This window comes from Eleutherodactylus coqui, chromosome 8 (assembly GCF_035609145.1).
Source record: "Eleutherodactylus coqui strain aEleCoq1 chromosome 8, aEleCoq1.hap1, whole genome shotgun sequence".
NCBI lineage: Eukaryota > Metazoa > Chordata > Amphibia > Anura > Eleutherodactylidae > Eleutherodactylus > Eleutherodactylus coqui.
In genome coordinates this window covers 92,913,445-92,928,885 of record NC_089844.1, presented here as the reverse complement: position 1 = coordinate 92,928,885, position 15,441 = coordinate 92,913,445, and the positions used below count along the sequence as shown (strand labels likewise).

At 45.0% G+C, this 15,441-nt stretch overlaps 1 protein-coding gene across 2 annotated transcripts in view; it reads left to right on the top strand.

Annotated features, from left to right (window-relative positions):
* Positions 1 to 2,632, top strand: part of USP37 (ubiquitin specific peptidase 37) — a 37,390-nt gene extending 34,758 nt beyond the window's left edge. For both annotated transcript variants that reach the window (XM_066576029.1, XM_066576028.1), the window contains one exon: positions 546 to 2,632. In XM_066576029.1, coding sequence (XP_066432126.1) covers positions 546 to 603 — 58 coding nt within the window. In that variant the 3' untranslated portion in view covers positions 604 to 2,632. The remainder of the gene's footprint in view (positions 1 to 545) is intronic.
* The last annotated feature ends 12,809 nt before the right edge of the window (positions 2,633 to 15,441 follow it).

The window sequence follows — 15,441 nt, the reverse complement described above, 5'->3', positions numbered from 1 at the left end:
TGGGTGGGGCTAAGTTCTGGGAATTGGCTCCGCCACTGTCCCGCCTCTCCTCATTGAAAATAGTGCAGGGGGTGGAGAGGAGGCTCTTTCAGCCTCCTCCCCCTGCAGAGAGAGACTCCGTATATCGGCCGGCGTGAATACCCGGCCCATATACGGTCGTCTGAATGCACCCAAAGGGAGAGAGTTCCCTAGTTTTACTGCTCTTACCGTAAAAAAAGCAAAAACCTCTTATGTTTGTGTCTTGGGGCTCTCTCACACATAAGCGCGTCAGAGCAACGCGATTTTAAATTGTGGTGCTCTGCCGCATTTTTGCTTTCAGAGGCAGCGATCCTGCCTCCGAAAGGGGCTTTAGCATATCCTATCATTGATAGAATATGGAACAGACAGCTCTGGAAAGCGCCACAATCAAGCGCGTGTCTGCGAGGCTCCATTGAAAACAATGGGAGCCTGAAAAAAATGGCTGTGTAAGACGGGCCTTTGGAAAATGTATGTATTTTTGTTTAGATATTTTCTGTGCATTGATTTTGTTTTTTGTTTCCCTGTAGGGATATATTTGATGAAATGGCTGAAGAGGAGAAAAAAAGCGCAAACCTTAAGTTTTGACCCAAATGGATCAACAAGACCTTCCACAGCGACTTTCCAAGATCATAGGCTTGCGCTGACTTTGCAAGGTTTATCCTGCCACAGATGGAATAAGCACATTTACAAATCCTCACTGCAAGTTCTGTAGCTTGTTGCCATGTAATCTGGGGATCTTCACAGAAACTTAAAATTGCTGCCACTGGGACAGCTGCTGAAGTTTTTACTCTTGCTGATGGAATTGAAAAGCTTTTGTTATTCCACCCCTTTATTGTAGCAATAAGCTTTTGATGTCTTTATATGCCTTCTGGACGCTACGCAACTGCAGATCCTCTTGCTTCCCGTAGAGGCTGCTGGACTTTCTGAATCTTTTTGTTTCTCCTTTTTGTATTCTTGAAACTTTGCTATACTACCTATGTTGAATAGTTTTAAAGGGGCACTAAGCCTAAACTATCTAATTTTTCAGTGCAATTGAATGCGACCTGTTTTTCCCTTGCTAACAGACATTTCATAGGGGAGAGACTGACTGTGTTCCTAAATTAAAGCGACTGTTCAGCCCTGGATAGATGGCCGAACTGCTTCTCTCACTACCTGATGCATAGTGTGCATTAGTTGGCATCTTTGTTTCTAAGGCACTGCATGCTGCTTTGATTGCCCTCGTGAGCATCACTGGCCAGTCAGAACAGTATATAGTATACTAATACATAATGTTTATCAGGTAGTCATGGCTGCACTGCTTCTCTTTGTTTGCTCAGGGCCAATGAGTCACTTTAAAGGGGTTGTACACTATTGGAGCATGACTTCTTTCAAAAAACGGCACCATAGTTGATCAAACACAATCAATGATGCTGTTTTTGGAAGAAAGCAGACTTTATTTTCTTAAAATTTTTTCATAACCCCTTTTTAAGTGACATGAAGTCCAGGAAATGCTCTGATCCTATCACTACTTTATGTATCTCCACTGCTGAGAACCTCCCCAGAAAGCTTTTCATCCATATGTGGAACGGGTATCGGGCGCTCCTCTTATAAGCTACACTTCATTTTTAGGTTTAGTGGTTTGCAGTATGTTCTATGAATTAAGTTTGTTTTTTTTGTACTTTGTGTTCATCCCCCTCCCCCCTCCCTTCAGGAGGAAAAAGAGATTTAAAGGGGTTGTCCCGCGGCAGCAAGTGGGGTTATACACTTCTGTATGGCCATATTAATGCACTTAATGCGCAGACCAGCTCTCCGGCGCGAGCACGCCGGAGCGGCCCCATTCAACAGAACAGAAGACAGCACAGCGCAAGCGCGTCTAATGGAAGGAGAAGACTGCGTTAGTCGGCGCCATGGAGACGAGGACGCCAGCACCGGAGGGGCAAGTGTATAACTTCTGTATGGCTCATATTTAATGCACGATGTCTATTACAAAGTGCATTAATATGGCCATACTGAAGTGTATAACCCCACTTGCTGCCACGGGACAACCCCTTTAACTTTTTTGTCATAACTTTGGAAACAGGAAAAGTTGCTATAAGACCCTTTATTTCCACAATTCCTGTTTGTTTATAGCAATAAGATGTTAGAGGATCATGCACTCTGTCCTCTGCGAAATAGTAGCAGCAAGACTGCCAGACACCAATGACAATCAGCCGCGAAGATGACAATATTTTTAACAGTTGCTCTTTCTGCATATCTGTTTGTCTCATTCTTTTATACATGGGCGTTATTCCTGATTCTTCTCTTCCTCATGGAGATTGTATCCAGATTGGTTATTCTGACAGTTTGTAGGTTTGTCATCATTTTGTTGTTTTGTTGTTCCTCTTGTGTCCAGTCATTGGCCTTTTGTAGCCTGTTCACCTATTTGGTCATTTCTTGGGTCCTCATGTGCTGTCCTCACCTTACAAAGATTTATAGAAATTGCGTTTTGGAATGTCCCCACCCCCACCCCTGACATTTCAGGTAAAAATGTATTTTGATTTAGTTGTACATATTCTATCATATTTATCTTTTAGGCTTTGTTTTAAAGTTGTCTTCTGTTTTGAAAGACAAAGGTTAAATAACTCACTGCCTTCGATGTGTGTGTTTTTTTGTTGTTGTAAGAATGCAAATGGAAAACTGGGAACACTAACAATGTGATGGCTGCTTGGTTTCCTTTTAACAATTAGCCTTGCTTAATTCCAAAGCTGCAGTCCTAGTAAGTCATTGCAGAAAATCATAGATCGCAAATGACTATCTTGTGTCATGCACTCTATGAAGGTACTTGGGCAAACTACATCTTTGAGACTTGGCTCGTTTTGGACATTAACCCCTTTAGTGGCACACATGGAAATTTTCTGGGACTAGCTCCACTGCCCATAGCGATATAGCCCGGAAGATTTGCGGGCTATGTTTCACTATGGAACTGAGCAGAGCACAATGCCATAAGCTGTGGCATTGTTTTCTGCACAGTCCCACAGAGAACCAATTCAGGACTTTAAAAAAAGAAGCGAAAAGATATAACCAATCTGCTGGCAACTTCTTGCTTTTGTTTGAAATCTTGCACTGTTTACATGTTTCCACGGGGAGCATTGGTTTGTCAGAAGCCAGCCAGTGGTCCCTGTGGCAGGGAGAGCTGGTAATCGACTGTCAGATGATAACCAGGCACCAGCTCTTACAGCGGAGAACGGAGAAAACCTCTGATCTCTGCTGTTTAACCCTTTTACATGTTGCGGTTTGTGTGACCGCAGCATGTAAAGGGCTGACAGAGGGAGGAGGCTCCCTCTGTCACAATTGGATCCCAACCCCCTCCCCCCACAATGGGATCAGGGGGTCCTAATAGGTCTCTGTGGCACCTGGAGGCTTGAATATAGCCTCTGGGTCTGCCAGCTAAATTAGGCTATGACGCGCAGACTCTTAAGTGTCATAGCCTGTCTTATACCCGGCTATGCCTCAGCATAGCAGAGTATTAGAAGACTAAAAAAAAGGATTATGCAAATCCCCTAAAGGGACAAAAATTTAAAAAAGTAAATAAAATAAAATCAAAACCAACTTCTCCTTTTTACTGTGTAAAATATTAAAAACAATTACACATGTGGTATCCCTGTGTTCGTATTGACCCCGAGAAGGAAGTTAGTATATTATTTAATATGGCTATCTTGCCATACAAAAAAACTGAATAGAAAGTGATCAAAATGATGCACGGATTAACAAATGGTACTAATAACATGTACAACTCATTCCGCAAAAACCCCAAAGGCTGGCTTCACACGGACAGACTTCCAGTGGATTGGCCACACTGAAAATCCGTGAGACTTCTGCTGGAAAAGCACAGTTGCATTTCCGCTCTGGCCATCTCTCCCCATAGAAAGGACAGAGGCCGCTGTGGAACCCCCGCGCCAAGAAATTACATGCTGTGTCTTTATTTTCCGCACGCTTTGGCTGCAGTGTGCGGACAAGATTTTTGCGAAATCTCATCCACTTTGCTGGCTAATCCCTGGAAATTTTCGTGCGGACAATCCACAACAAATGCTTCCCGTGTGAACCCAGCCTTACACAGCTCTGTTGATTAAAAAAAAAATTAATATGCTAGGGTTCTTTGAATGCAGCGATTTAAACCATAAAAAAAATAAATTTTTAATTTGGTATTGGCATAATTGTACTGACCTGTAGCCTTACTTTAATACATTATTTATACTGCTCAGAGAATGCAGTGAAAAATAAACATGCCAGAATTACAGATTTTGTTAATCTTGCCGCTAGAAAAAAGGGACTTAAAAGCAATCAAAAATTTACATGTTCCCAAAAATTAGATAAATGAAGACAAGAGTTTATCCTGCAAAAAACAAGGCCATTCTAGAGCGCTGGAAATGGAAAAATAAGATGAATACGGCTCTTGGAGTGTGACGACACAAAAACGAACCTTTTAAGAAAATGTTTTTAATGTAAAAATACAACTTGTGCCGCAAAAAACAAGCCCTCTTATGGCTGCCAATTTAATTTTATACTTTTGTTTTAAAATTCCATTATTGCAGCATAAATATACTATGAAACTGGGTTCCTCGTTTGGTTTCGGACGGTTTAATTTATAAAAATTTGGATTAGAAGGCGCAGCCAGTGGCTGTTTTAGTTGGAGTCTCTGGTGGGGCATTTTCTTTATGCAAATATTATTTTAGCCTGGAATGTCTTGCGGCCAAAAGATAGGACAAGCCTACATTTTCCTGCAGCTCTCCAGAATCCACAGTGTATGGGCTATCTCTTCCAGCTGGCCAATTTTATCTTCCAGAAAATTGCCCATCTGAACAATTGGATTGGAATCCAATGCTGACAGCAAAAACGGTCCTGAATAAGGCCATAGTTTGCTTGTTTTCCAGATTTCCATCTGTCAAGAAGATGTAATAAGTATAAGAATTATAGGGAATGATACAATTATCTTTTTTTTTTTTGCAATTTGGAGGAGCAGGGAAATGTTAATTTTCATAGCGTCCATTCATGACAGCACACATGGAGGTTGCTCCGCCTGTGATCCTTGGGACAGGAAGAAGGAGTTCTTTAAAAGCCACCTACCACCGCTTGACTCCAGTGTCTTCCTGTCCCAAACGGACACAGGAGGCAGGGGGAGCTGCAAGCGCTACTCACCGGGGCGCGGGGTATTCGGCCGGGGGAGGCAGCTTCCTCGCTCCGTCCAGAGATCAGCATCTTCAGTGGGGCAGGAGCGGCAGGTGTGGGGTGACTGCTCTGCGCTCCTACTCCCCGGCGTCTAGCGGCGGCCGGCTTCCGTGTATGGGGCGCCGCCGCGTCGTGCGCGATGACGTCGGTGGGATGACGTCAGACGTAGCGCAGGCGCTTAAAGGCGCCAAATTCAAATACAACGATCCTCTTCATGTCCTAAGGCAGCTTTTCCTTCCTGGCTGAGCAAGTATGGATAGCACTGAAGGGGATAAGATTGTGCCAACTGTAAGTAGTCCACTTGGACAAACATGGGGGACATGTTTTGTGAGTAATGAAGTTTTTTCACACCTGGTATTAATAATGGCTTCTCCTTATAGGAGGAAGCATTAAAAACTAAGCAGGAGAAAAAAAGGATCAAGAGGTGTGCGTTATCCACAAAAAAAGTGGACGATAACGCCAAGAGACCCATATGCTCGGATTGTACTTCAAAAATAGTTAATGACGAGCAACATAATCTATTACAGGCTATTCGTGTAATGGTTCGGGAAGAGGTGCAGGCATTAAAAGAGTAAACCCTCGACGCCCAGCCAGGACCCTCCCGGAAAAGGGCCCGCACCGAAATTTATGGGATCTCTTCACCTGAACATTCCGAGGGAGAGTTTTCGGACAACTCGGAAGTGTCAACCCCCATGCTAGAAGGGGATAAAAAGTTCTTTTCCTCAAACATAGACCTGGAAGAACTAATCTCCGCAGTCCGTAACACCATGGAGCTCACTGATACACCGCAGGTCAGATCAGTGCAAGATGAAATGTTTGGGGGCCTCAGAACTCGCTACAAGAAATGCTTCCCCGTTAACGAAAACCTGCGAAACATGATCTTAGATGAGTGGCGTAAACCCACACGAGGGTCCAGCATCCAAAAAGAGTTCAGAGAGAGACTCTCCTTTACGGCGGAGGATTCCTTTCTTTGGCGTATAATCCCCAAAGTTGATGTGGCAGTCGCAAAATTGACAAAAAAAACGGCGCTCCCCTTTGAAGACTGCTCCCAGTTGAAAGATCCGATGGAGCGTAAAATGGAGGGGTTCCTGAAAGGCTATGGGAATCAGCCTCCACGGTCATAGAGACCAACATAGCGGCCACATCGGTGGCAAGATCCCTGCACCTGTGGCTGGATCAGTTGGATTCCCACCTACATTTAAAAACCCCTAGGGAAGAGCTCGTCAAATGCCTACCCCTAATCAAAAAAGCGACAGCTTTTTTAGCGGACGCATCAGGGGAGTCCGTTAGGTTCGCAGCAAGAAATGCAGCCCTAGGAAATGCGGCCAGAAGGGCCTTATGGCTCAGATCATGGGCAGGAGACCAGACGTCCAAGTCCAGGCTATGCACGATCCCTTTGATGGGCGAATATCTTTTTGGGCCAACACTGGACAAAATCTTGGAGAAAGCAGCAGATAAAAAACTAGGCTTCCCAACAGACTACCTGCCCAAGAAAACCATTCCCTTTCGGAAAGAATATATCCCAAGGGGAAAAAGCAAAGGGAAGATGGGTAGGTGGTCCTACCGGAAAGGGGGTAGAGGGAGAACTTCGGGGTTTCCCTCTAGATTTGACCCGAGATAAAAAAAGTCACGGTGGGAGGGAGACTTCTCCAATACTCAGAAAACTGGCTGCAGATCTCAAAAAGCCCCTGGGTTCTGGAGATAGTCTCTACAGGCTATAAAATTAGGCTAAACTCCAATCCCCCCAATAATTTCTGCATAACAACACTGCAGCCCCCTAACCTCCAAGCAAAATTGGAGGAGGGTGTATTTAATTTGATTAATATAGGAGCAGTTATTACTGTCCCTGCGGCGGAACAAGGCCAGGGTTATTATTCCCGTTTATTTTTGGTCTCAAAGCGAAACGGCAAATAGAGTTATTTTGAATCTCAAGAAGTTAAATGCTTATGTAAATAATTATACGTTTAAAATGGAAACCATACGATCGACGGTCCCATTAATAGGTCAGGGTAACGTTACGCATCTTTTAGGTCTATAGTACACATATTTCCACATCCCCATCCATGTTACATCTCAAAAATTCGTACGATTTTCAGTTTATATGGATAATACCATACAACATTTTCAATTTATCTGTCTACCGGTCGGCATCTCCTCAGCCCCTAGAGTGTTCACAAAAATCATGATTGAACCAGTTAGGTTCCTGCGGGAACGCAATATTAAAATCGTCCCTTCTTTAGACGACCTTCTACTGATAGCAAGCGACGCGAAAACCATGAGGGCTCAGTTAGAAGAGACGCTACAGCTACTCAGAAAACTAGGCTGGATCATTAATTATGAAAAATCTAGCCTAGTCCCAGAAACCAAAAAGATTTTTTTTAGGGATCCTTCTGGATTCAAATAAAAATCGGTCTTTTCTACCCGAATCAAAAATTTCCCACCTCTTGAAAGAGATTCGAAATTTCCAGAAGAAAAAAAGAGGTGTCAGTAAGGGACACAATGCATATTCTGGGCCTAATGACGTCCTGTCTTCCGGCGGTTCCCTGGTCTCCGTTTCACTCCAGGAGTTTACAACAAAAATTGTTGACGACCTAGCATCGTTCCCAGGAATCCCTGGAGGAAAAATTCAAATTACCACTATGGGTAAAAAAATCCCGAGATTGGTGGCTGGCCCCATCAAACCTGAGGAAAGGAGTCCAGAAGGCACTCTCTCCGTGCGTCACTATAAATACAGACGTCACCGGTACAGGATGGGGTGCTCAAGTGGCAGGTGAAGCCTTGCAGGGATCCTGGTCTAGGTCCACCAGTACCCACTCATCCAATTATAGGGAACTAAGGGCGGTCTGGGAGGCCCTGATTAGATCAGAAGATGTATTACGAGACAGACATGTGAAAGTATTATCAAATAATATGACTACGGTTTCCTTTCTCCGTCACCAGGGAGGTACCCGCTATCCTCGCCTGCAGTATATGACAAGCAAAATACTATCCTGGGCAGAGGTCAACACGGCATCCCTCTCGGCGGTCCATTTAAAAGGGACTCAAAATCAGGTGGCGGACTTCTTGAGCAGGAAAAAACTGGGTCCGGGAAACTGGTCCCTCAACCCGGAGGTATTCCGACATCTTACGGACCAGTGGGGGCTACCACAAGTGGACCTGTTTGCCTCAAGAAAAAATGCCGGGACTTCTCCCTAGATCCAGCAGACCAACCTTTAGCCCTAGATGCACTAGCCCAAGAATGGGAAACGCCCCTGGCTTATGCGTTCCCTCCCTTACCGCTAATAGCCAGATGCCTGCAAAAAATCGCACGCAGTCAAACCATGGTCATATTCATCGACCCGGCATGGCCAAAAAGACCATGGTATCCAATGCTGAAAGGGTTGGCAATACAATCTCCGATAGCGCTACCCCTCAGAGAGGATCTCCTATCCCAGGGCCCAGTTTTGTTCCAGAGAATCCACTGGCTAAAACTGACGGCCTGGCTGCTGGGAGGCAGAGATTAAAAAAACAGGGGCTTTCCGATAAGGTAATTAATACTTTATTCAAGAGTCGGAAATTAACCACCTCGAAAATTTATTATAGAATTTGGGAAGTGTTCTGTACATGGTATAAACCAGAGAGCCCCAACCTAGATTGTTCGAACGTTATTAAAATTCTAGATTTTCTGCAAGCAGGGCTAGACAAGGGTCTTAGTCCCCGAACTCTGCGGGTCCAGATAGCAGCTCTTAGTGCCCTGTTTGATGCTAAACTTTCGGAAAACAAATGGATTAAAAGATTCCTGAAGGGGGCCAATAGATTAAAACCCTTCGTGAGGGAGCCATCACCCTCATGGGATCTTAATATAGTCCTGGAGGGCCTCTGCGACCCGCCATTCGAGCCCATTAACCAGATTACGGTGAGAAATCTATCCATAAAAGTCGTCTTTCTGATCGCCATCACATCGGCTAGAAGAATTGGCGAGTTACAAGCCTTGTCTAGTAGAGAGCCCCACTTAAGGGTCTTAGATGACCGGGTAATATTCCAACACCCCCCCAATTTTTTACCAAAAGTCGTGTCCCATTTCCATCTAAATCAAGAAATAACACTGCCATCATTCTGTCAAAATTTTAGTAACGCGAAAGAAGAGCGTCTTCATAACCTAGACGTCCGTAGAGTAGTAAAAACCTACCTAGACGTTACTCAAACTTTTCGAAAGTCAGAAAATTTTTTCCTACAATACCAAGGGACCAATAGGGGCAGACCAGCTTCTAAGGACACTATAGCGAGATGGATCAGGCTAGCGATCCAGGAGACCTACAAGACCAGAGGTTTGGCAGCTACGGAGGGGACGGGGGCCCACTCCACCAGGGCTCTCGCCACCTCCTGGGCGGAACGCAGGGGAGCCTCAATAGATCAGATCTGCAAGGCAGCGACATGGTCTAGTATAAATACATTCGCAAGACATTATAGACTAGATCTCCACTCAAACACGGAGTTGGCCTTTGGACGGAAAGTACTCCAGGCAGTTGCCCCCCCCCCCCCCCCCAAAGAAAGGTCTTATGATTTGGTATACCGCCATGTGTGCTGTCATGAATGGACGCTATGGAAAGACAAGAATTATTCTTACCGTTAATTCCTTTTCCATGAGTCCATCATGACAGCACATGCTTTTCCACCCTTGATTGATGTATATAATGTCTGTACATACGATTAATGTCTTTCAGTGCTAATAAAAAAACTGTTGGACCTCGTATCCGTTGTGATAATTTGGAAGTCACTGGAGTCAAGCGGTGGGAGGTGGCTTTTAAAGAACTCCTTCTTCCTGTCCCAAGGATCACAGGCGGAGCAACCTCCATGTGTGCTGTCATGATGGACTCATGGAAAAGGAATTAACGGTAAGAATAATTCTTGTCTTTCCTTAGAGACAGTTGAAGGCTATTGGTGCAGGGCTGCCGCCCTAGAGGGAGAATGATACTTCTGTGATGCTGTTCTATGAAAAATGTGCTGCCTGTTCAAGCTGTCAGCAATGTCTCCTCCTGAAGCGGTCAGGGGCTGGGCTGACAAGATAGAAGAGCTGACAACAGTGACCTCACTCTGAGGCATGCTGGAAGTCTTTCTGTAATCCCACAATACCTGCCTGCTGTATGTAGGACTATGAAGGGTGTTTGGAATAATGTTTTATTGTTATACAAACCACATTCTTTTATTCAATTTTAGGGTACTTTGTTTATCTTGGAGTCATGGCAGCCAACACCGCTATGTGTTACCAGTATTGGTAATAGGGGCACGACCGGAATATCTCACAGCATTGGCACACTGATAATGTACTCGGGATTTCCTTGGTAGCAGCAAGAACAGCCATTCTAATCAGTCACTAACCCTCTGGCCGTGCAGAGAAAACAAGTGGAGAAAATCCACAGTGCCATGACTAAATGACTGCACATAAAGCATTAAAGGGGTTTTCTTCCCACAGGCATGATGTAACTGGCTGTGGTCTGGGGGGGGGAGAATCAACTGCCAGAATGGAGGTCCTTCGACAGTTTCATGTTCATGAATGAAGAGAGACGGAAACAGCCAAGCGCATGTTAAAAATATTAAAATATGCTATTTAAGGGCCAAAAGGAATAGACAAAAAAAATTTCTGACAAAACAGAACGGTCAAACGAAAAGGAGTTCAAATATGGAATGCCTAAGGTATGGTATAGGACTTTATCCGTTTGGAGTGACCAGTTCCAGTGCCAGCATGAATTAATAAGACGTGGTAGATCTTGGTGCACAAGATGGCTTGCAAACAAAATGTGTAGCTTTTATACACCAGAAACTATTAATAATTGTGCTGTATTTAGCATTAATTGTACTTGAGGGAGGGGACATTAATTGTACATCATAGATATCACATGATAGGATGGAGCAGATAACATTACATGACATCACAACTGCAGCGGCACCAGCTTGTGTCAGTTGGTCTTGACAACTTGAAGAGGACATGTACAGGTATGTAGCTCCTCACAGGGCACTGAGGCCGCAGTGACACATCCTCGAGCTGGGGAAATGGCCACATGTTGGCGCTGTGGGGCGGATTTACTTCCAGCAATGTTTCATCTCTCAGTTTAACTATGTGCTGGGCTGGGGGTAACAATGATGGCACCCAGGGCTGGTCTTAGGGGGGATCGACTGTACAGGGCACATCCCCCTACGAGAAGAAGAGGGTGCCAGTGACGTATATACTGACAGAATCTCACTGAATAGCAGCAGCGGTGTCCACATGAAGTGCAGCGGCATTCCTGCATCTCAATGACATCCGTGTCCTGAGGGTAAATACTTGCTGTAACGCCAGTCTCACACAGGCATTTGTAAAAACGCTGTCTTTTGTTATGGTGTTTTCAACGGCGTTGGACAGCGTTTCTAACACACCCCATCATTACAATGGGGGATGAGGTGCGTTAAAAGCGCTACAACACACTAAAATAGAACAGCACGTTCAAGGGGGGAAAAAATGCTTGTCTGAGAAGCCCCATTGAAATCAATGGAGGCTCAGTACAGCGTTTATTTGAGGGGGTTTCAAATAATCGTGGGAGAGCGGCCCAAGTCCATACTCCACCCAGCCTGAGAGCGAGGAAGACTAGGTGAGCGTCTGTGATTGGTTGAAGTGTCAGCCAGTCTTTGCCAATCAGAGGGCAACTCTGCTCTTCATCGGCACCCACGCTGATGATGAGGGGTCATGACCACTGAAGTACGCCGCTTGCCCTGTACTCTGCTTGTCGCCTTCCAGTCTCCCCCGCTATCTCCCAAGGTGAGTGAAGAAAGTTTTCCATATAAGGAGGGATTGAATAGGAACATTAGGCCTTATTTATTATATCTGTTTAATAGCAAGTCTCTTCTCACTATGCGTACCAACCAATCAGAGTACAACTTTCATTTCTGAGACTGCTGTGGTAACATGAAAGCCCTGAGAATTGGTTGCTAGGGGCAACAAGAACTGATTTGCTGTTGAACAGTGATAACAGAGGCCCCGTGTATGAGACCAATATCTGCAAGCCGGAGAGATAACATGCAGCTACACCAACCGCAGCAACATTTCAGGGGCTCCTCCCCCTTCTAAAATGTCGCAGCTGTTGCACTTGGCAGCCTCCATTTATCCCCGGTTTATGGATATTGGAGTGATTTCTATGACTTTATTACACTCGGGGAATACCAGGAAGTGCTTGTAGAGCACTTATGTCTATGCGTTTTTGGGAATATGTGAAATGACGTGGATATAGGAGTCGCAATTAAGGGCTCGTTCACATGGAAGTATTTAGTCTCGGTCCGTGAAATCGCAGCGTATTGATTTGTTTTCTTAGCACATGTATTCATTGCGTATTTCAAAAGTGCAAAATTAACACAAGAAGGCCTCTTTGATTTCATGCATTAATACACAATGAATATGCAGGTATCCTCCCAATACACAATTGTAGCAGGGCAGTATCAGGATGGCCTACAGAGGGTGCTAAAGAGGCATTCTGATACCTGGAAAAGGAAAAGAGAGGGTTAACACCTGATGGGTGTAGCAGCAATTGATTGAATATAAGCCAGTTCCTTCCAGAAGCAAGAGGGGAGACACAGTGCAGCAGGCTGGTGGTCAAGCAAAGGCCTGAGATTGACAGGTACGACAACCCTGGACTCACACCCAAGTCGGGGAGAGACATTGGCTGAGAGACACAGCTCAGTGGAGCTAGAAGGACTGCTAGGCCATGGTCCAGTGCAGGTCAGCAAAGGCCTGAGGTTGACAGGTACGACAACTCTAACCTCACACCCAGGTGGGGTGTTTAAGGACTTTGTTTGCTATGTATGACATACCTGTGTGATACGGAATAAAAGCTGTTGGGTGCCAGATTATGAAAGAGAATCTACTTCTCCTGAGTGTTTCTGCATGGTTGGTGGCCATTCCAGCCTTAAAGGTTGGTGATCTAGTAGCAAGTGTACCCCTGCTTGCTTACATATGGTGGAGGATGTGCTGGCACAAAATGGAATGGCGCACAAAGCAACGCGTGTAAAGAGCCAGGAGGCTGAATGTGCGGTTGCAGTGAGGTGACAAAAAGTTGCAGGCAGCATTAAAAGAGCCAGGAGGCTGAAGATGTGGTTGCCGAGGAGCAACGGAAGCTGCAGGCTGAGTTTTGAAGGGCCAGGAGGCTGAAAACTGTGGTTGTTGAGGAGCAACACAAGCTGCGGTAAAAGGGCCAGGAGGCCGAAGCTGCAGTTGCCTTGGAGGGCAACAAAGGACCAGGCAGAGGACGTCTGCCAGACAAGTTAGTGAACTTGTTTATTTGTTTATGCTGGACTGTGCAGTCAAGATGGAGTTGTGGGAGGCAAGCAAAAAGAGCCATGCTGGGAGTGTTTGCAACTGGACTTGTGCATGTATGGATGTCCAGTGGCAAAGTGGCCAGTAAAACCCCACTGGTCTGTGTTGGAAGCTGACTGCAGAGCTTTGAGGGCACAGCAGAAGGCGCCCCTGCCAAAGGACTGTGATAAAAATCCAGAGAAGAATCCATGGAGTGGTGAGGCCACTAAAGACTGTGGGTTCTGTGCGATATGGAGAGGGAAAGAATTGATGCCAATGTAGTTAAAATGCTGCATAGCAATGTTTTCCCTACAGGAGGGTATCGGGAAACTGCAGTATGTGCATTGGGGGAAAGTAAGTACAAAAACTGTATTGTGGATAATGTGTTGCAGAAAAGTTTCATTAACCCTGAAAGGTGTGTGGGGGGATTGTGGGATGTTTTCTGTGTATATGTGTAGAAATGTTCCCCAAATGAAGGTAGAGTGTGAACAGGTTGCTGTACGGAGTGCAGCCAACGCCCATGCGGGAGTCAGTACAAACATGCCTTTAGAGAGAGAGAAGACAGATAGTATTAAGGTGCTAAGAAGAAAAAGGCTGCTCCTAGTGAGACAGGTGAGGTAGTACAAATTCTGAAGTCCAGAGTAAGACAGATCGGGAAAACTTGCTTAGAATTCAAGAAGGATTTGTACCGATGCAAAGCTTACATAAAGTTTCTTGAGGAAGCATGTCAAACCGCTAATAAAAGATATGACGTGCAGTTGGAAAAAGAAAAGGCCAACTTGTGTCTGCTTGGAAAAGAGGCAAAGGCTGTTAGCAGGAGCAGACCGAAAGAATCCTGATAGAAAAGGAAAGTGCTCTCTAGGAAGCGAATCAGCTGAAGGCACAGAATGCAGCTCTCTTACAGGAGATTGAGCACTTAAGGAGATTAGCTGAGGCTAAAACTGAACAAAGGTTGTCGCTGGAACAGAAAACTGTCCAGTGTGAACAAAGCTTAGAAGAAATGAGAAAAATGAGTATGAGGGATGTCTTTCAAAAGCCCATGAAGAGATGCAAATCTCAAAGATGTAGCCAGAGATGAGGCTGATCACAGAGTATGTCTGGAGGTGAAATCTACCCAGTATAAAAAGGACTGTAGGAAACTGCAAATGAAAACCCAAGAGTTGGACATGACTTGCTGCCAGTTCGAAAGAGATTTTACAGATGCACAGAATCAAACTACTGGTTTGCAGAATCAAGTTCCAGAGTTGAAAATGCAGCTAGCAAAGAAAAATGGTGAATTGGAGTTCCAGATGTCAGCTTAAGGAAAAACTGGAAATGGAGAAAGCTATTTGCAGTCAGGCAGACAAGCAAGCAGAGATCTTGAAAAGGAAAACCAGGAAGCACTCCATGAGAGACTGGTTTCCCAGCTATAGATGAGCTTGGATGAGAAAGCTGAACTACATGAAACCCAGATCCAGGAGCTAGAACGGAGGAGTCATGCTCTAGTTAAGGGGGAACTGTCCAAACAGTTGGAACAAACTGAAAAGCTGAAAGAAACATTGAAAAGTGAGTGTATTGAGCTGATCCAAAAGGTGAAGGTGTGGTTGGAAGACAAACATAAATTTGATGCAAGAAAAATGCAGTAGAGAAGCAGCTTCAAGAGCTACAAGTAAGTCACTGAAGGTGACAGAGTGCAGACAGAGCTGTCTGAGAACGTGAGCAGAATGCAGGTGAAGCTGGAAGCTCAGACTGAAGAGTCTTAGAGGCTGTTGCAAGAAGAGACGCTGCAGAGGCTTGGTCTTGGTGCACACCTGAAGATGATGAGAGAGATGTGTTCCTCAATCAGTTAGAGGAAGATGCAGAAACAAAGAGGAATCTGTCAGAGCAGATTGCAAAACTTCAGGTGCAGGTGTCAGTTCTGGAAGGGAAACTGGATGAGAACCCGGCATGCTGGGTCTCTG